General features: G+C 35.0%; 2 protein-coding genes and 1 pseudogene across 2 annotated transcripts; all 3 read right to left on the bottom strand.

The window, feature by feature from the left end:
* Positions 1-246: 246 nt before the first annotated feature.
* LOC133878976 (LRR receptor-like serine/threonine-protein kinase EFR) lies at positions 247-10,614 on the bottom strand. Its single transcript, XM_062317534.1, has 8 exons — positions 10,445-10,614; positions 9,468-9,540; positions 9,274-9,348; positions 8,770-9,031; positions 8,370-8,489; positions 7,671-7,726; positions 1,571-4,421; positions 247-623 (listed from the first exon to the last, which is right to left on the bottom strand). Exons 1-8 carry the CDS (start codon positions 10,612-10,614, stop codon positions 247-249), a joined length of 3,984 nt encoding a protein of 1,327 aa, XP_062173518.1.
* Positions 10,615-13,956: 3,342 nt separating this feature from the next.
* LOC133879811 (probable beta-1,4-xylosyltransferase IRX10L) lies at positions 13,957-17,810 on the bottom strand (annotated as a pseudogene).
* A 124-nt stretch (positions 17,811-17,934) lies between these two features.
* Positions 17,935-20,748, bottom strand: LOC133879812 (succinate dehydrogenase assembly factor 2, mitochondrial-like). Its single transcript, XM_062318587.1, has 3 exons — positions 20,247-20,748; positions 18,452-18,520; positions 17,935-18,349 (listed from the first exon to the last, which is right to left on the bottom strand). The coding sequence occupies exons 1-3, from the start codon at positions 20,574-20,576 to the stop codon at positions 18,203-18,205; spliced, it is 546 nt and encodes a 181-aa protein (XP_062174571.1). The 5' UTR covers positions 20,577-20,748; the 3' UTR covers positions 17,935-18,202.
* Between the last annotated feature and the right edge of the window lie 351 nt (positions 20,749-21,099).

Below are 21,099 nucleotides of genomic sequence, written 5' to 3'. Positions count from 1 at the left end.
CCAGGAACATGATGCATAAAGAATAAACCTTGCATAAATTTTATATATCTCAAAAGAAGTGTAAGGCAACAAAAAAAAAAATGATCAGAAAAGGCTCAATAGAAACATGTTAGAAAATCCCAAGCCATTTATTTAAACATGAAGAGTCAATCAAACATAAAACAAGTACACCACTTGTAAGCACCTTAAGAAATCAAAAAGACAAACCATATAAGATCTAGATCGAAGATATTAGACACCCTTGTCTCAGTTTTCAAAAAGTGCCAGTTTAATTTTTTGAAGCTTCACAAGCACATCTTTGATATCTACTCTTTCATCTGGCAACTCTTCAGAACACCTTAAGCCTAATTCCATAATGGATAAAAAAACACTTTGCATGACGGTTACGTCTCTTTCGTTTTCTGCTATCAATAAACCTTCATCCACAATTTCCATCATTCTATCAGGAAGTGATGCGTTTACCCATCGCTTTAAAGTCAATTCTCCTAAAAACATGTCGTCGGTAGGTTTCTTCCTTGTGATCATCTCCAACAATATTATACCGTAGCTATAAACGTCGCCTTTGATGGACACTTTTCCTTCAAAACCATACTCTATCCAATGCTCGCAATTATGCAAAAGGCCTTTAAGTTAGTAATGTAAAAAATAAAAAAAATAAAAAAAATAAAAAAATAAAAAAGAGGGGAAGCTATCCACATATCTCAACCAAAAAGAAGAAAAAACAGTGTGTACTTACATATTGATATATATTACATATATGCAATTGTAAATCTAAATATGCATTCATTGTACCCATATATTCAACCATATATATATATATATATATATATATATATATATTTGTATGTGTGTAAATATGTAAACTAGACTCCTTAAAGAATAATGATAATTATGTTATGAAGAACATTTGATAAGTCCATATACTTTATGTGCTAACTCTTGTTTGTTTGGAATAATTGTTTTGGGAAATTCTTTTAACAAATAAATATAGCTTTTACATGGTCAAAATAGGTTGTCTCAACCCAAACATAAATAGATCTTCATACGTGCATATACATTTGTGTGTTTGTTTCATTTTGATTTAATTCGGTATGGCCGAGGAGATGGATCAACAAAACCAAACTTTTCTTGTCAATTTTAGAGCAACTTTTCCAAAACATTGTGTATTCTCAGGGTTTTTAGAGTGGACATAGGACAAGGCAAACCAAAATCGTGGTTATATATATTTTAGAATTACTTCATACTAACCTAGTGAGCAAGCATCATATAACGTAATTGTATAGCTTTGATACAAATATTTCTTTTAACATATTTTAAAATAATTAGCAATCGATTCATAAGAGAAATAAATAGGTAATTATCCATCAACTAAATCATAGTTTGAGTAGATTTTATTGTTAACGCATACACATATGAACATAAGGCCTATATAAAATTGAATTATGGAAAATTGACATGTACATACTACATTGGTATATATTCTTGAAACTAGCAACTATGGTTGTTCTTGATGTTAGCCACTATTAGATAGCCTCTTAGCAATAAAATAAGTAGAGGTAAATTCATGTACCTGGTGCGATGTAGCCAAGTGTACCAAGAGTTTTGGTTTGTGTAGCATCCTTGTTTTCAACCAAAATCTTTGCAATGCTAAAGTCACCCACGTGTACAACCATGTCCTCATCTAGAAGGATATTAGTAGGCTTCAAATCACAGTGCACCACAGATTCTGATTGACCGTGGTGAAGATAGTCCAATGCTAATGCAACATCAACCATAATGTTTACTCTTTGAAGAAGATTCAAGCAGTAGTTATAAGAGTATAACCACCTTTCAAGGCTACCATTCGACATGTATTGCAGTACTAAAGCTCTAAACTCGGGGTTGGAGCAAGTACTTATGACCTTAACAAGATTCCTATGTCGGATTGTTCGTAAGACCTTGCATTCTGCATCAAAACTATTGAAAGCATTCGACAATTGTAAATTTAGAACTTTAATAGCAACAATTGTCCCATCAAAAAGCACCCCTTTGTACACAGAACCAAAACCTCCAGTTCCAAGCAAGTTACTTTCACAAAAGTAGTTTGTCCCTTGGCAAAGCTCTTGATATGATATCATTCTATGCTCAAATACAGGCAATGTATTAAATAAACTTGGAACCTGCAAGTTACTTTCTCGATGTCTTTTGAGCATATAAACCAATGCTGGCCAGAGTACGACCAAAGCAATGGTAGGAAGAAAATATTTGAGTAGACTTTGTTTCACCTTTAATCCTTTGGAGCCTGAGTTTGGACAAGGTAGAACTCCAAAAATTTGATTCCCACAAAGCGCCTTGTTTCCCGAGAATGATTTTGCTGTGAAGTTTGCAAAAGGCCCACTAGATGGTATCTCTCCAAATAGCTTGTTAAAAGACACATTCAAATATTTGAGCTGTGAAAGTGCCTCAAGAGACTTAGGAATTGCACCAGACAGATCATTGTAAGAGAGATCTATGATATCCAATCCTTTCAAGTCTCCAAAAGAGTGTGGGATTTCTCCTTGAAATGAGTTCTTTGACAAATTAAGATAATTTAGGCTTTCAAAAGCTCCGATGATGCTTGGAATGTTTCCGGTAATTTGGTTCTGAGATAAATCTATGACTTCAATAGCATGCAACTTTTTCATGTTTGGAGACAAATATCCACCAAGGAAATTCGATGATAGGTTCAAAAACAATAGATTTTCAAGGCTCCATAAATTTAATGGTATTGGTGTTTCCAACCTATTAAAACCCAGGTATAGCTTCTGCAAAAGATTGAGGTTTGAAATACAATTTGGGATGGATCCAGAGATTTTGTTATTTGTGAGATATAACTCACCTAAGTTCTTTAGCTTACATATCTCTCCTGGAATGAATCCTTCAATTTTATTATCACTAAGGTCCAATCTTTGTAACCTCTCCAATCCCCCAATTGTGGATGCTATGTTTCCAGTCAAATTGTTATTTCCCAGATCAAGCCATGTCAAGCCTTTTAAGGAACCTATACTCAAAGGAATGTGACCCTTTATTTTGCTTTGGTATAAAAGAATGGTGTTAAGGGTACTTGAAAAGTTTCCAATAAAATCCGGAAGAGTAATATCCAAGGGATTGTAGGATATGACCAAGTGTTTCAAAACTCTGCAATTAGAGAAAGACGACAGGAAATTAAGCTCTTGATCTCCAGGCTCTCCTGTTAGCTTATTCGAATTCAAATTAAGAATTTGGAGGTATTTTAAGTCTCCAAGACTTTTTGGTATTGGCCCAGAGAGTATGTTTGAAGCAAAATCTACTAGGACGAGGTTAGAACAATTTGAAAGATACGATGGGATGGGACCACTAAATTTGTTTTGAGCCAAAAGTAGATTTTCAAGACTATGGCAGGAAAATCTAGAATCTGATGGAAGATTGCCATATAGGGAATTATTTGACAAGGCGATTTCTTGTAGAGAGGAAATGTTGAAAATGTTTTGGGGGATTGCTCCTGTGAGATAATTTGAATCACATGTAAAAATTATCAGATTTGGAAGCCACCATAAATCTCTCGGAATGCTTCCTTTAATGTTGTTATCCTCAATGCCAAATCTAGATAACCTCGACAAGTTAGTTATGGTAGGAGGTATATTACCGGTTAAGCTGTTACCTCCAAGATATAGCCCTTCAAGCTTTTCTAAACTCCCCAAACTTTCTGGAATACTCCCTTCAAATTTATTGTATGACAGGTCTGAGACTACAACCTCTCCACAGTAATTCATTTGTAAAGGGAGCCGACCGTTGAATTCGTTTTCTGAAAGATAAAGCCCTTGAAGATTAGGACAATGGTTGCAGAGATTCGTCGGAAGAGTTCCTGAGATGTGATTCCCTGTAAGAGCAATTACGGCTAGAGAAGTTATGTTAAAGATTACAAGAGGAAATGGACCCGTGAGACTGTTGAATTGCAAACTCAAGACCTCTAATGACGACATGTTGCCAATGGTCGATGGAATTGAGCCCATAAGATGGTTTGTACTGAGAACTATCTGCCGAAGCTTCAGGCAACTATGCAAAGTTGGAGGGATGCTACCTTCCAATTGGTTGGATGACAACATGAGCATTCTCAAGCGATGCAGGCGACTGATCTCATGAGGCAAAAACCCAATGAAGCTGTTGTTGCGTAGATCAAGAGAGACTAGGAATGAGAGGTTACCAATATGTGGAGAAATGGCGCCTTGGAGTCCCATGTAGGAAAGGTCCAAAGCAGTGACTCTTTGCCTGCATCGGCTACATGAGACCCCAATCCAGCTGCACAAGTTTGTAGTTGTGGACCAGTTACCAGTCAAGACAGTTGCTTTTTGGCTAGAAGTGATTTCGGATTTGAAGGCAATGAGAGCTGATTGATCGGTAAAGTTGGTGGAGGATTGGGCCAACTGAAGCACTAAGAGAAAACCCAACAGCAAGAGAATGGAGGGCCTTTTTATTAGCATCATCATGACTGTGTTCCAAGAGAGAGAGGGAGAGAGTGAGAGAGTTAATAAGAAAAGAAGGCATGGAGATAAATTATAAGGTGGTAAGCGGCTTTTATAAGAGAATTTCAATCCTTTGGGGAAATTAGTTGAAAGGAAATGATGATATGAGTTGAAGTTGTGGGTTTTCCCTCTTAAACAGTTGGCATTGTCACTTGGAAGTCTAAGCCACGCATATTCCTCTTCAACAATTGGCTTTGTGATTCGGAAGTCTAAGCACCAAGTAATTCTGTGAAAGGGGGATGATGACAAATAAGAAAAAAAGCCAATTGCCTTTGAGACTTTTTTTTTTTTTTTTTTAGGTATAGTTTGAGGAGAAATGCTATATGCAAGTCTCTTATCCCCCAAAAAGTGACACAACTTTTAAAACTAGCATTAAATTTATGATGAATAATTATTAAATTTTGATCTAACGGTAATTTTAAGAGTTATATCACCTTTGAGTAGGCTTGGCAATTCGGGTTGGCGGGTTGGAATACGACCCGATTAGCAACCCGATTAATAATCGGGTTGGGACGGGTCAACCCATTTGTAATTATTTTTTTATTAAAAAAAACAAATTTTGCCATAAACGGGTTGGTAAAAAAAAAAATTAACTGGGTCGCAATTGTGTTGGCAGGCACGATTTTAATCGGTTTGACCCGAACCCGACTAGCCCAAACCCAAACCCTATATTTTCATGTCATGTTCGTGCTGGGTTCGCGGGTCGTGTCAAAAATTGTCAACCCTACTTTTGAGCAGATAAGAGGAGGATATGAGTCTTCAATATAATATTGAGAAATGCTAGAGCTCCTTCTAGTGTCCTTCTGTGGTCCTTTTATGCTAACATGACACCCTGTTTCTTTTAATAAAAACATGAGAGAAATCAAGCTGTAGTTGTTTTTTTTTTTTTTTTTTTTAATATTAAAAAAAGGAGTGATCCTTACACTCATTGTGCACAACAAGGCCACAACAACAAGGCACAATGGAGTGGAACCCATACATGGACCCCACTCCATTGTGCCTTGTTGTACATTGAGAGTGTTTTGATCATTTCCCTATTAAAAACAGGGTACCATGTCAACATAGAGGGACATTAAAAGGAGTTTATAACACTTCTCTATAGCATTACTCATAGTTTTAGACTTTTTTTTTTTTGAATTATAACTTCAATCTTTAATTACTCGTAGTTTGAAACTTCTAGAGTCTTATAGTAGAGAGACTCTAGACTTCAAGAGTCTTATATTTTGTCTCTAAGACATCTAGAGTCTAATGGTGGAGAGACTCTAGACTTCAAGAGTCTTATATTTAGTCTATAAGACTTCTAGAGTCTTATATTAGGTCTATAAACACCAGCATTCTATCATTAAATTTTGAAAAAGGGCTGAATCCAAAATGGTTCCTCGGTTGTATTAATTTAGTACCAATGTCGCACAAAGAATAACAATTTTTTTTTTTTTTTTTTTTTTTTTTTTGTTGTTGCAAATTGCGGTTGATTATTAACTTTTCTCTTAATTTGAACATTTTGGTTAAGATAAATATATTAATGATCCATGGTAATATAAACGCCATTAATAATTCTAAAAATTTATGTTGTTGCTTTCCGAAATAGAACCAAAAATTATTATGGACAGTGGCTAATTACAGGTCAAAAAAAATTTATTGCTAAAAGTCAGTAGGCTGAACAAATCTTTTTTACCTTAAAACTTTTAAAAATTACTTTTTCAAACCATACATTTTAAAACTATTATTTTAAAATTGTCAAACGACCCTTAAAAGGTCCACAGGTCTAGTCATGCACCTTCTCATCGGTGACGGTGTACATTAGTTAATTTGTATCTATAATAGTTTTGCCCTCTAATTTCATGGGGAGAAGGGCCTGGGAAATGCTCAAACAGATCAGTGAAGGGGGCCGCATTTGAGTCGTGAAAGGACAATCCCCTAATATGTATTTTTTTTTCTTTTTTCAATTTGTTTTAAACACTTTTTTTTTTTTTAATATTTTTAATATTTCTATGATTTTTAAATTTAAATTTAAATTTTTATTATTTTTTAATTGAATATATGACACGTGACAAGGGTATTATAAAAATATTTTGACAAAAATTATCTTTTTGGCACTCTTTAATAGTTTAGGGGGTCATAGTCCCACACTTGGAAGTTCATGGGTTACTTTAAAAATGACTGTTAGTTTGGATAGCTTTTTGTATGAGTCCATACTCACGATCATATTCAATCATCAGAGAAAAGATTTGGAGGTTGAGTAAAAAATACAAAGAACACGTTATTTACCATTCAACATGCAATGAGCAAATCAACCAAAGTCAACTGGCCCTAATATCCTAGGAGAGGTCGATTTCGATTATAATTATCCTGAATATGTTAGTTCAATTAATCTAATCTTGTTTATCTTGAAAAAAAAATTTCTCAGATCTGTATTCCGCTATGCATACTTTGATTAGCGCATGATCCTCAACAAGCGGGGGTGGCTCGCTTGCCACACTTGTCATCATTTTTTTTTTTAATTTTTTTATAAATGTATATATTCTTTTAATATATTTATATTATTTTTAGTAAGAATGACACATGTCATCATTTCATTAGTGTTGAAGTTGACACTAATGAAATTCGTAAAGTGTTTTGAATTATTTTTTATTCTGTATGGAGCGATTTATAATTTAAGCTTACATGGATTGATTTTGCCTTCTTTTTTTTAAAAAAAAAAAAAAAAAATAGTTTTATTTAGTTTTTAAGTGCATAAGGGTATATTATAGAAAAATAATTAAAAAAGTGACATTTTTGAAACACGGCGGTAGTTTTGATGGGTCACTTTTTTTTTTTTTTTTTGCAAGCGATGGGTCATTTTAGAACACTTGAAAATTTATTGGGCTATTTTAAAATCAGTTGTTAGTTGTTGAGGCTTTTTAATATTTTTACTTAAAATCAAACTCTTAACCTGTAAAATCGCACTCCTAAATGCACTCTTAACGCATGAGAGGATAACTAATTCACATTTTTGTAAATGCATGATCATGCAAGAGTAAGAATTCTTATACTTCATTTACCGATTTGCTCTCAAACTGTGGAACTTCATTTATTGATTTATTTTAATAAACTTTATTTGCTGAATCAAAAAAGACATCAGTGGATTATGGATTATGGATTATTACAAACCATCAGCTCATACGTCCCCACACATCTGTAGGCCCTTTGATCAGCTTCAACAAATCCTGCAAATCAGAAATAAAAGAAAGAGGGTGGAAATAATTAAATCAACAATCTTTTTTCCGCTTAACTTTTGAAATAAGTGCTAATTTTTTTACAGGATATTAAAGCAAAAATATGAGTTAGAACGCTTTCTCAGTATCTTTAATTTAAATTTAATATTTAACATCTTGTACAATTTACTTGTTGGGCTCAAACATGAGAGAGAAGTGTTAGAATAATTATTATTTAAACGATTAAAAAATTATTTACTAATTTATTGGGTGATTTTGAGCCCATACAAATAATATGGAGTGTAAAAATATTAATTAAGTCATTAATTTTTTATCATTTATTATCAACTTTAAAGGCTAAGGCTTTAAAATAAATGGTAATTTAACGGGATCGATAACCACAAAAAAAAAAAAAAAAAAAAAAAAAAAAAAAAAAATATTCTCAACTTGATGAAGATCGAAAAAAAAAGGAATGAGGCCAAATGAAATAATATAAAGAGAAGAATGTATGCATGGCTCAACAAATGAAGAGTGTTTTTTTTTTTTTTTTTTTTGGAACACAATACCTTCTCCTTCTATTTCATTCTTGAGAAAACATCCCCAAAGGGGTACATAACCAGGAAAAAAACGATACAATCACAACAGCACAAGATACCAACACATCGCCCAAAGGCGAGAAAGCAGAGCCCGCAGGCCATCGCAGTGAACAGAGATAATGAATCTCTACCCACAAAACCAGGAACACCTGATTTGAAGCAGCTACCAAAACGGTAGACTGTGAATACAAAGGAGGAATATACAACAAAAAAACACAAACAGCAACCCAAAATACAGACACCGGCAAGAAACGACTGCCGGAGACGGCGTGTGTAAAACACGCGCCTTCTCCGGGAACCTCCCTAGCAACAGACGACCTTCACAAGCTGAGATCGGCACCTTCCGAGATCGGAGAAAGCAGTTGTGGCCCACACACGCTAAAAACATAACTGAAACGCCGGCGCGTGCGAGTCACCCACCGCCAGAGACAAGCTGCACGGCCTCCGAAAATAACCAACCTGACCAGAAAAAGCCGGCCACCGCACTTGGCAAGTTCTTGTTGAAGAAAAACCAGTCGAGGTTGACAGATCTGGCGTTGAACATAACTCCACCGGAAATCCTCCAACACCCACCGTTCTTCACAGGCCAGCACCTGAAAATCACTGCTTGCAACAAGAAAACTACAGAAAAAAAGAAAACTCCAACAACCTCCACCGGTTCAAGCACCAGGAGGAACAAAACTCCAACAGCCAAAAGGCTTGGAGACAAAACACCCTCGACCTAACGGCCAGGGGAAACACCAGCACCAGGAGGGGGAGACGTGGAGCCTCCCCCCCCCTCCCCCTCCCCCAGCGAACAGAGCTCACAGAGTTCTCTCTCTCTCTAGAAATATCAGACCTTCTCTCTCTAGAAAGGGAGAACTATATTAAGGGCTATCTAATGGAGAGTGTGTTTTAAAAATGAGTTGAATGTACTTCTCATGGCTAGCAAATCAGCATTAAAAAATAACATTCACAACTCACAAGCCACCGGCCTTCTTCAGTAGAAGATGAAGCATTTTCCCCACCATGAAAATAATTCCCACTAGCAAGAACATCCTAGAAAACAAAAACTGTTGGTAATGAGAAAGCTTTCTGTAAATGAATTAAAATGTTCCATATATCAATAATTAAAAACAGCAGTTATCATGAGATTGTCTTGATATTAGGATACCAACCAAATTGGAGGTTGCCTTTTCCATTATAGAAGTAGGCTCTATATCCTTTAGGGCAACTGCCAAATGGATTTTCCTACACAATGATATCAATCTGTAGCGCCCTAAAACTTATAGGGTAATTTTTTATGACGATTGCTTGCTGTTTTTATATGTTTATTTATTATTTGGTAGTTATTTCTTTATTTATTTATTCTAATTTCTTGGGTTTAATAGAGAGGTATGTTAGACTAATTTACTGCTGCCAGCTTTATTGTTTCAAACAGCAAGTTCCAAAAACGCAACAATAAGTGTATTAGACTAATTTAAAACTTGAAAAAAAAAAAAAAAAAAAAAATAACAATGTGGATTAAGCTCAGTTACAGGCTTCTACAACCTAGGGTACATTTAGAGAGTTTTTTTCTGCTTTCCCTGATATATATTTGTCAAAGGCATCACGTCCTAAAATGTGAACAAGCTAAGTTACATGCAACATTTGTATCCCACAAGTCTCACAAAATCTCTAGGCAATGATTTTTAAATTCTATAAAATTGAGTTCCTTTTTGCCCTAACCATAAAGAGTTGTCATCTAGTTACTAAAATAGGAGAAATTTGGACCAAAAAGCCCATGCAAGCAGCAAGCCTTCCACAATAACATACATGCCAGGAAAAAGAAAAGACATACTTCTAAGAAAAATATATATCTGTATATTTTTATTTTTATTTTTATTTTTCCAAAACCTCCGATTCTTGAGATAGAAATTAAAGCATTTTTTCAATTTCATGTGAAGGTAAGCAACAGAAAAGAGGTTGAGTGGTTTTGGCTTCATGTTTTGAGAATGTGAGGACAATATGCGAGCGCTTGTTGTCACGAGCATAAAATGCAAAGAAATAAGGGCTAAGGGAGATAAATTTCCTGTTCACTTTTTTAAAAAACAATCAAATTCAAAACATTCTAACTTAAATCACATCAATAATTTTTTATTACCGTACTATTTACTTTTCCACTACTAAACATCTTAATAAAGCAAATTTTTCAGTTCTCTCTGGCCTTTTGGCTTGGAGGCGGAACCCGCCTTCGACGAAGAGAAGGGGACCGGAGACGGCCCTTCCAAAACCTGTGGGAATGACCAACGGAAGGGCCCGAGACAATCCTTCCAACAGCCACATCGTCCCTAGCCTTTTTAATTCTGAAGAAAAACACCAAAAATATGACTTCATAATATATATATATAGAATGCACATGCCGAAAGCAAACCTTGAAAAATAACATGGCAGATAAAGAAAAGACAAGACGTACTTTCAAGAAAAATATATACCTGTATATTTTTTTTTCCCAAAATCTCCTATTCTTGAGATGGAAATTAAAGCATTTCTCTGCATTTCATGTGAAGTAAAGCAACAGAGAAGGGGTTGGGTGATGTAAATTGCTCCATGCAGAGAAATCATATAATTTTTTCTCTAAATAGAGGACGGATATCAAGCAACTTAAACTCGAAACTCCATTTCTTCTTTTCTTTGCTCTCTCAAATTTACTTCTCTCAGACCGTACATAACGTTTAGTGTAGCTGTGTACCAAAATGTATGACTACTTGGCTAGCATTCTTTAAGACCTCTAAGAAGGACCTGCAATAAGCACCAGCAAAACTTTATTTGATTGAATCTAAAGGAGGAAAAAACACTTAAAAGAGGAAATTTAACCATCCACTTCCCACAGTAAGCACAACAAGCAATTCTCAGCATATCAAAGTATTATATAGTGCCCTCTTTACCAAGTTTAAAAAAATCAATTTAGAGGCTAATGCTTGTCTATCGATCTATAACTATCTCAGTTGGGCAAATTGCTTCAACTATGGATGATCTTCGTCAAACAGTATACCCACCAATCAAAATCCACCATTTAAGTTCCATTAAACAGAATCAATTCTACAAAAGTTTAATCCTAAATATTCCAACTCAAAAGCAACCAAAATAAGCCCAAATTTTAATCAAATTAACAAAACCCAGACAATAACCCATCTTTTCAATTTAATCCGTGAAAATGAGGTTATAACTAAAAAACCAATGTTGAATCACATAGCCCTTTCCATGTTATAACAAAAAAATATTATTTAAATGGAATAGTTAATAGTAAAATGTTGAGGTTGTTGGGCCTGTATTAAAAAAGTGGCTCACCAGAATAAATAAAAGTAATTTTTAACTATTTTGGCTAGTAAAATTTGGTGAGATTACTAGGAATGCTCTTATAACACTCAGGATAAACTCTTCATATATAGTTTTTTTTTATTTATTTTTTTACATTTTTAATAAAAACTACATAAGTGTCCAAATGACATAGTCTTTAGCAAATGTTAAACCTAATATTTGTTAGATTTTCATTTTATATTTAAAGAGTCAAAAACACAATGTTATAAATTTTTTAATAATATTTTTTTTTTTGCTAACCGTGCCATTGTTCTCTCTTTTCCTAATAAATAAAAACAAATTCATGTTACATTGTTATTATTATTATGCATGATTAAAAAATAGTAAGATGAGAGAAGAGAGATGATAGAAATATTTTACATTAAAATAATATATAGGATGCTAAAGTGCTCCCAATTCATTGGTACCAAATATTTTTTTTTATTCTATAAATTTATGTAATGTAATGATTTGATTGTGACCTGACCCTAAAATTTAACATGAAAAGCAGTTAAGGAAAAAAAAAAAAAATTGATGGTCCAGAGGAGGCATCCAAACTTTTTTCACGTGGATGGAGGCATCACACTAGGACTGGCTCTCTTTAAAAAAAAAAAAAAAAAAAAAACTGGTTGTCTATGGCGACCAATTCAATAAAGCTCTCAATTTTATTTATTTATTTTTTTAACAAATAATATGTGCAATCATATGCAAGGACAAATTACAAAGAATAGAGGGGTAAAATTGATAAATCTGATTTAAAACAGCAATTTAAATAAAATACAAACATTACATGAACAACATTGAACCACTTTTTACATTTAAGCACAATCAACAAATAAAAGATGGCAGATCTAGCACTTATGCCGACATACAGTCTCGTAACATTTGGGCATCACAAAGGCAAACTGTGAACAGAAAAAATAAAAACAAAACAGCCCAAAAACAGAAGTCAAAATGAAACCGGCGTCGGGAAACGCCGTCGCCGGCAACAATGCGTGTAGAACACGTGCCATCACTGGGGCCCATCCTCTGCAACAGTTGACCACCGGAACCACCAAATAACCACCATTCACGCCTTGGAAGATAAGTTGTAACCCTCACGCGCTGGCTACGCGCCGAGCGGGAAAGGCCAACACGACTGTGGCTGGGGGCTGCTGGACCGAAAGAAGCCGGCAACCACCGTGGAGAGACGCGTGTCTTGAAAGACCCAGCCGAAGTTTGTAGATCTGATCCCAATTAATAAATATTAATAAGAAGCTTTTTTATAAATAAAAAATAAAAAGAATATTTGAAGGCTTAATTATAATAAATGTTCTTTAATTAAGGCCCTTAATTTTAATAATAAGTAATTAAGAATGCATTAATATCATTTAATTCTCCAACATTCTATTTTTGAAATAAGTCTTAAAAAATTGATAGTATTAAATAAGATAATCAAATAATATTAAAGACATTTTCAAATATACACAGTTTCTAACTTTAAACGTTATATTATTAGAAAAAATAGAGAGAATGAAAATAATAATAATATTCAATTATCTTGCGAGTATAAATTTTTTGAGTTTTGTAATGAGCATTGAGCAGCCAAAATTTCAATAAGAATTTAAAGAGACAACAATTTTGCATTACAAAATATGAGAAAATTAATTTTTGAATAAAAATATAATATTAATGTTATATATTTTTTTTTTTTTAAAAAATGTCTCACTTAACCTAATCGCTTTAGGCCTCGTAAAATTAATCCCCCTCCCACACCCCCACCCCCACCCCCACCCGTCTATTTTTATTCGTTTTTATTCAGGATTAAAAGATGAATTTTACAAGTAATATAATAATAATAAAAATAGAAAGTAAATTAAATAGGGATGGCTATATATTTGATAACGTGGGGCTGGAAGAGACGCAAGACATGAGTAACAAGTCTAAGTCTAGTTTCATTTTGTCTTCCAGGTATGAGGAATCTTAAATAAAGCTTCTAGCTATTTATTTTTTGTTATCTTATTATCTTTTGTAGTGGTTAATTAACATTATCGTTGCATTTTTCTGAATTTCCAAGTTATCAGTCACTAGTGTGTCGATGGGTTGTATTTTTATTTTTTTATTGTTCATTTAAGAACCTTAGTCATACATTAAAAAAAAAAAAAAAAAAAAAAAGTTTGTTATCAAATATATATTTAAAAGAGGCCAGATTCTGTCTAAAAAGTCTACGCTAACTATTTTATTACATTTTTTAAAAAAAAAAAGAAAAAAAAAAAAGAAAAAGTAATGTTATATATCACCCTTGTATCTTTATTTTCTCCTTTCAAAATTGATGTGGCTCTTACGATAGACTACTATTGAATTTTGATCCAATGATGATTTCATCAATTTTGAGAGGACAAAAAGAAGACACAAGAGTAATATGTAGCATTACTCCTTTAAAAAAGTAATCACGTTAGACCTTGAACCAACTTTATCGGCTTTAAAAAATAGCCTACATGTAGGAAAACAAATCCAAGACAATTCTGGTTAGAGTCGAATACACGATATCATTAGCTGCTACCAAGGTTTCAGGTCACCCACTGGACCTGCAGTCCAGTTTAAGATCTTCTCACCCGGCTTCAAGTAAATATTCTTGTTGTGCGGCAACTTTCGTGCCAATCCATTCAGAACTTGATGGAAAGCATCTCCTGGTTGAGCAGATGTGGAAACAACATTGCTTGCTTCATTGAAGGGTTAGCAAGCAATCTTTGCTTCCTCAATATTACATCTAATGGGATTGAGGTGAGAATGGGGTCCAAGTCCGGAACATCCTTCTCGGCTATAAAAACCCCAATTTCTTCCCATGGGATTGCATCAGCAAAAGGTAGAACAATGTCATCTGCTATGACAACGGAGATGCAACCAAATATCACTGCTTCTACCAATCTCGGGCTCCATGGTGCCCAGCCAAGGGGGCACAAACAGAAGACAGCTCATTGCATGTCCTCATAATATGCGGTTGGGTGCTCTGTGGAAATGTCAAAAAATGGATTGTCCTTAAAGTTCTCCCACACTGCTGCACGTGCACCTCTGTAAAATTGTAGAATGAGGTTAGGTTCAGGAATACTTACCCAAAAAAGGAAGATAGATTTAGACATGCATTGGCCTGAATGATCTAAATCTATTTTATGTTTGGATTATTGGACAAAACATGGAACATGCATGTACCATTCTTTTCTGCATAATATAAAACTTGAAGAAAACTCTATTTATTGTCTTATGATTTCTTTCCCCTTTTGACATACAGTTTTTACCATAACTTTTGAGAACAACCATTCTACATTTTGAATGTGTAAATGTTTCTAATTTCATCATATGGCAAAAATCTGCAGGTCAAAATCCTGTCCTAATTCTAAAATTACCACAATGAATCCTTAGACTTTCAATCTAATTGAAAGGATGCATTTAAGGCCTCAAATTCTAAGCAAAGAAAAGGAAAAACCTTGGATGCTTAAACAACCTCTTGTTGCATGTAAGTTTAGTACGAAATACCTTGCATAATAACCACCTTCTGGATCATTTCCCACGTCATAAAACAATCCTCAGCAGTAGACAAAGATAGACCTAGGAGTTTTCTCAGGAATCAGGTGGGTTTGCATTTTCTGAGGAGGAGCATATGGAGGAACTATAATTGAGCCCTCTTTTAAGCAAACATGATTCTGTTGTCCAAAAGTCTGAACCTATGTAGCACGTTGGAGCAAGGGAAGAATTCCTCTTTCAATTGCCTTCTCTTCCTGCAACAATTTAAAGTGAACATGGAGTCATCAAATACAAAATAATGATAAGGAGAAAACTAAGTTGTCAACAGACAGCAATTTTAACAATAAATGATAACATTTAGATACATCATAAATAATTAGCCTCTAATAGACTCTTCAGGAATCCACAAGATCAGGCCAAAAGAAACATGGCACTTCTTACCTGATAATGGAAGCATGCTGCAAAGTCGATCATGAGGCACTACAAAAAGTGATCAGCCCCCTCTGTCCGATTCTAGTAAGGCCAGTTAGAAGAAATGAGCTGTATCGCACTTCTCATCATCCGAGGTGACTTAAAAGGCAAAGGAAGGCCATTTAGTGTCAACTCACAAGTTGTGTATACAGGGGTGTAAAACCAATCAGCTTCGTCATGATTTAGGGTTCGAACAGGGCTAGATAAAAGAAATCGATGCATAAAGATCTCAGCTGCAAACATGTGGGTGAGGCATCTCGGATCCTTTTGCAGAATTTTCTTCTTGTATTTACTTGGAAGCTCATACACAAAAACCTTCAACCTTCCCACCGGATCGTCCTCCAAGACATCACCAGCACTACCTACACTCAATGCAACCAAAACTTAATTATAAGATCTCACATTTTGAAAACTGTCGCAAGTGAATACCAAATAGTTTCCAAACATTTTCATGGTTTACAATTTAAATGGGACAATTGCAACACAGCACAAGAGGATAGCAAAAATTGTCAAAATGCATTATACTTAGCAAGTTTGTTGGGAGCTACATTCTAGTTAAAAGAAACCTGCTATTATGTGATATATAACTTACATCTGTTCTTCAGGATGATGAAAGTAAATCCTTGATAACACAAACTAAATTTGACAACAATATAAATCAAACCAATACTCACAGACTAGGATTTAGCTAACCAATTTATCTTTGTATTCTTGAAACAGGATGAAATAGCACTTCCCTCATAAGAAAGGGGTGGAGGATGACATTGTAGATTCAAAACCCACTTATATAAGTACATGTGCAACCGACCCAAAAAGAAAAGGCTCAAAGCACACACAATGAAGTACATAAGACTGATTGAACATCTTGAAATTTTAATTAATTATTAATAAGAACTAATGCCTACAGCAACAGAAGAAAATTGATCCCTCACTACTATCTTCTGACAACAAAAATCGGATTTTCCTGTCTACTTTACCTAGCATCATACTTCCACAAAAATTAATAGGTCATTTTTCCTTACAACTTCAACCCACAATAACTTGGCCTTCTCTTTGGAAAAACTCACTTAGTGATATAAACCCTTTCTGGTAGACACATCTTAAACCACATAAATCCTTCATAGTGCAATCAACAATGCTTAAATTATTATTTAAATGGTCTATGTCCGCATCAAGCCTCAGTATTTTCTACTTCTTACTTCTTTTTACTGCATTACACATGTCATATTGGAACTCCTTATTCTCTATCTTTGTATGAACTTGGTTTCATGGGTAAATGTGTCCATATCACAGAATTTATCCCAAACAGTACGCTTCTAGTGCATCTTTCCAAGTTCTTAACTTTTAACATCTTCAGCAAACAATATACATCTTCGTAACTATCCCAATATCTCTCATTCTAAATAAGCATTGATCATAGATTCACCCAGACCAAGACCACATTACAACTACAAGTCTCGATAGGATGAGGATAGAGTAACAAAAACATATGTGGAACACAAATCGAGTTCCAAACAAGCTTGAGTTGAGCCAAATAGTACCAGAACATGTAGCCCAGTTAGATATCATCCCCTTTTCAGATTTCTGAATACTGCTTGGACCTTTTTCCAAGTTTTCTAGCAAACCAAATGCTACATTGAACTTAAATCTAGAGCGGATCCCAAAAATCTACCAAACCTAAACCAGGTATCAGGACAAAGAAAAACCCCAACACCCCATTAATCAAAACCCGAAATTCAAACGATTACACCTGTAAACCACAGTTAAATTTAAAACCCCTAATCAATTGAATTGCCATATGAAACGAAAATATAGAATAGGTGAACCCAAAAAGAGAGAGATAAAATTCAGCAAAAATGAACAAAAGGGACAAAAGATCAAAGAAATCCCACCTGAAATTCGTTCAGTGAGTTGAGTCCGGCCCTGCTCCACCGCACCATTCCTCAAACATATAACTATGAAGAGTTATATTGCTTCTCTATAATCCCTTACATTCTGTTTTTTCACATATATATATATAGAAGAATAACATAACTCTTTATGAAGAGTTATATAGTTTCTCTATAACCTCCGTGGAAGTTATCACATTCCATGAAAATGATTGGATGCGGAGATGACCACACTAAATATGGTTTGATCATCCCTACATTTATAGTAATTACCTTGTTTGACTTACCAAAATTCTTCCAACATATATAATCACCAAGAATGTTTCTTCTTATGATTGAACAGAACTTATGATTGAACAGAAAGAAGAGCCTATAACTCGCGCATTGCTGTATTCTTATGATTGAACAGAGAAAATTTGATTTTCATATATGTAGGACGAGTGCGGATACCAAACTGGGCATTTGCCATTTGAGCTGAAGTATACTACATTGAGTACATTACAATAAGCCACTTTGGATACAGCACATGGGCCTAAAGCCCAGAGGCAAGGCTCCCGTAATGGTTTGATTCACTACAGCAAAGCCCTTATTTATATCTAGAGAAGGCTAGGCATGGGAAAACAAATAGCAATGAAAAAAAAAAGTCACATTTTATTTCTTTACATTGTTGTAGAAGACATCATTCAAGACCTAGATCAGAGGTGATGGCAGAGCTACTGGTTCCCGGCTATAGGGCCGCCTGGACTTTTCTTGATATCATCCCACCCTCTTACCCATGGCTGCCCGGGTGTTGCCCGTGTCTCTGGAGCAGCATAGCTGTTGAGGTTGTTTATAACCTTGTCACGCATTGAAGTAAACACCTATAACATTGGATACCTTGAGAGTGAAAATGGAACTCCAAAAAATAAGAAAAGCAAAGGAAAACTATTAAATTGGACTTTCAACTCTTGATCATATCTTACCGGATTTATTTTCACTGCTTCAGGGGGTTGCTCCTGGCCTGTAAGCCACTTCCAGAGATCTGGGTTTTCCTGAAAAACAGAAATGCCAAATTAATATTGAGTAATTAGTCTCTCTTCCGCAGGGAGTAATTCATTTTCCAATAGAAATTGCAAAATAAGCTCTCCAATGAAACCAGTAAGCCTTTTAACCTCACTAAATGAGCCGCTTCCTCCTTGTGTACCGGAGGCATTCCCAATTTCCCTTAAGAAAAAGTAGGGCTCTGTTCACTTTTTGAGATTCTAATGTCCAGTCAAATCCATATGATAAATACTGAGAAATACGTCAATTTGTTTTTCCTAAACTGCACTCAACTAATGAAAATTGCATACCTCCCCTCACTTAAGAAATTTTTAATTGATCTTCAGAGATGAGAAATATTTCAGTTTCTTCTAAACTGACACTCAACTAAAAAAACCTTGCATGCATCTCCTCACTTAGGAATTATGTAACTTGAACTTAAAAGAAAGGAGAACATAGCAAAGATTCAACTCATTTCCCCTAAAAGTAAACCCAGTTCAGATTGGACATGGGGATTACTTAATTCAGCAAGAAGCTGATATTGTGCACAAGCAAAAAAGAGACTCAAAATAATACTAACGCATTGTCTTTTGCAAATGAAGGAGACAACTTCAGGAAGATTGCTGAAGAAGAAAGCTACTACCCCAGAAACAGAAATGACCCAGCAAACTTCCGTAGTGTCACTTACCTAAAAACCATTATCAAAAGCAACTAAATCCCTAAGATCAGCTTCCAATGTCTTTATAACATTTCAAGCCAATGTCATTAAACACATGGCAATCTCTTTTTACAATCAGCATTCATATGCTTTTAGCTCACTGTTAGTTAGGAAACATATTTTAATTAGTTTAGGATTGTGTAATACCAGTAACTTGATCATGTCTCTATCAGATTCAGGTAGCTGTTAGAATTAACATTTAACATGATGCACAAAACTTACAGAGAGTCTCCCAAACTTTATCATGAACTAGAAGTATGTAAATTGGAATGGTCAAAACTGGTAAAACATATGGCCCGTGATCAACTCATTATTGACTAAATCTCCTAAAACTACAAACACCTTATCAAATTACATTGAACAAAACTTTGGCTGCCATATAGCAATGAATATCCTATTTATTCACGGAATACCCTGGTTAACCTAGATATTGGAAACAGTTGAAGAAGAAGCCTAACTTCGTATAATTGTCTTTGAGGTTAAAACTGGCACATTGGTGTACACAAAAATTCTTCAAGGTCTTCCACTTGGTGATGGAGGACTGTAAGATCAGAGACATGCAAATTTATGATTCAAATCTTCTCCACAACAGATAGAAAGAAGGCAAATGCATACTTCGCAGACAGTTTAAGGCCACAAACTGCAACATTCCAACACACACACATATAGATGTCAAATATCCAATGAATATTATAATTATTTATCTTGCAGCCACCATCAAAAGAACCACTTTGCTAAACTGAAGGATTCTACCAGCCATGTTATGAATATTCAAAGGACAACAATTTCACACATAATTCTCTAACTTGAGGATACATACAGCATAATTTTGGACAAATAACAATCGACGCATGGAGGCATACAACAATGGCAGTTTTTTCAAATAATAAAGATAAAGAACCGATATTGAATTATTAAAGGCGTGTCCTCTTGGGGTGATAAGAAAGACAATTCATGTAAAAAAGGGCTTATGATCAAAGCTAAAACATGAGAATAGAAGAGAGAAAGATAAAGAATACCAGGTCAAGGACGTGAACGAGAGCTTTAACACCGTCCTCATCCATGGAATGAATATGCTTCTCCACCCATTTCCCAAGAACCAAATCCAGCTCCAGAAACCCTCGTTGTTTGCTCCTATATAACAGCCTGTTAAATAAGCGTCTCTTGCTCTCTTCGTTGGAGAGATCGATATCTAGAGACTGAGTATTATTGTTGGCAATCGGAGAAAAACCAGAAACCCAACGATATTGAGTTCTGAAACGGGCCTGAGACGATGCGGCTGCGGCAAAGCTCCGGCTGGAATTGAGGATTCGGTGCACGCTAATCAGACTTCTTCTCAAACTCGCCATTTCACTCCAGAAAATCAGATGCGTGACTGAGGACGTCGAGAATCGTATGGCTTGATAGAATGAAGGTCTTGCCTTCTTGCCTGCCCGGGTCTCTCCTTTTAGGGGACACCGTGGCCGTTCTTCGTCCGCATGAGAGTCCTTCTATGCTAACGTCAGGGTGCCTGTGGTGGGGGTCAAAGAGCAAACTTTGATGGATGATAGATTATTCTCTCTTTTTTAAAGAAAAAAAAAAAAAGAAGATATTTTGAAAAAAAAAAATTAATATTCAAGCAAAAAATTTAACGGAATGGTAAAATAAATAAAAAATAGGGGATTTGATTCTTGTACAACACCAATACAACAATTGTACAACAACCCCTCACATGAGGGTGGGCCCCAGTATGTAGGATCCACCCTCATGTGAGAGATTGTTGTACAGTTGTTGTATTGGTGTTGTAAATCTAACATTTTCCAAAAAATAGTAATGCTCCGTTTGTTTCGGCGTAAAATGATTTCCTGAAAATGATTTCGGTATTTTACGGTG

The sequence above is a fragment of the Alnus glutinosa genome, chromosome 10, assembly GCF_958979055.1.
Source record: "Alnus glutinosa chromosome 10, dhAlnGlut1.1, whole genome shotgun sequence".
In the NCBI taxonomy this organism is placed as follows: domain Eukaryota; kingdom Viridiplantae; phylum Streptophyta; class Magnoliopsida; order Fagales; family Betulaceae; genus Alnus; species Alnus glutinosa.
Note: the sequence above shows the minus strand (reverse complement) of the source record. Positions and strands in the feature narration are given on the sequence as shown.

Excerpts from the sequence above, each read along its gene's own strand:
- LOC133878976 (XM_062317534.1), bottom strand. The coding sequence starts at position 10,614 with ATGTGGCTGTTGGAAGGATTGTCTCGGGCCCTTCCGTTGGTCATTCCC. Across the intron at positions 8,490-8,769 it reads GGCCGGCTTTTTCTGGTCAG|TCTACCGTTTTGGTAGCTGC; the intron begins GTTGGTTATTTT and ends TTGTATTCACAG. Across the intron at positions 7,727-8,369 it reads CGCCTTTGGGCGATGTGTTG|GATTTGTTGAAGCTGATCAA; the intron begins GTATCTTGTGCT and ends TCTGATTTGCAG.
- LOC133879812 (XM_062318587.1), bottom strand. The coding sequence starts at position 20,576 with ATGGCGAGTTTGAGAAGAAGTCTGATTAGCGTGCACCGAATCCTCAAT. Across the intron at positions 18,521-20,246 it reads TCGTTCACGTCCTTGACCTG|GAAAACCCAGATCTCTGGAA; the intron begins GTATTCTTTATC and ends TCTGTTTTTCAG. Across the intron at positions 18,350-18,451 it reads AAGCAGTGAAAATAAATCCG|GTGTTTACTTCAATGCGTGA; the intron begins GTAAGATATGAT and ends CCAATGTTATAG.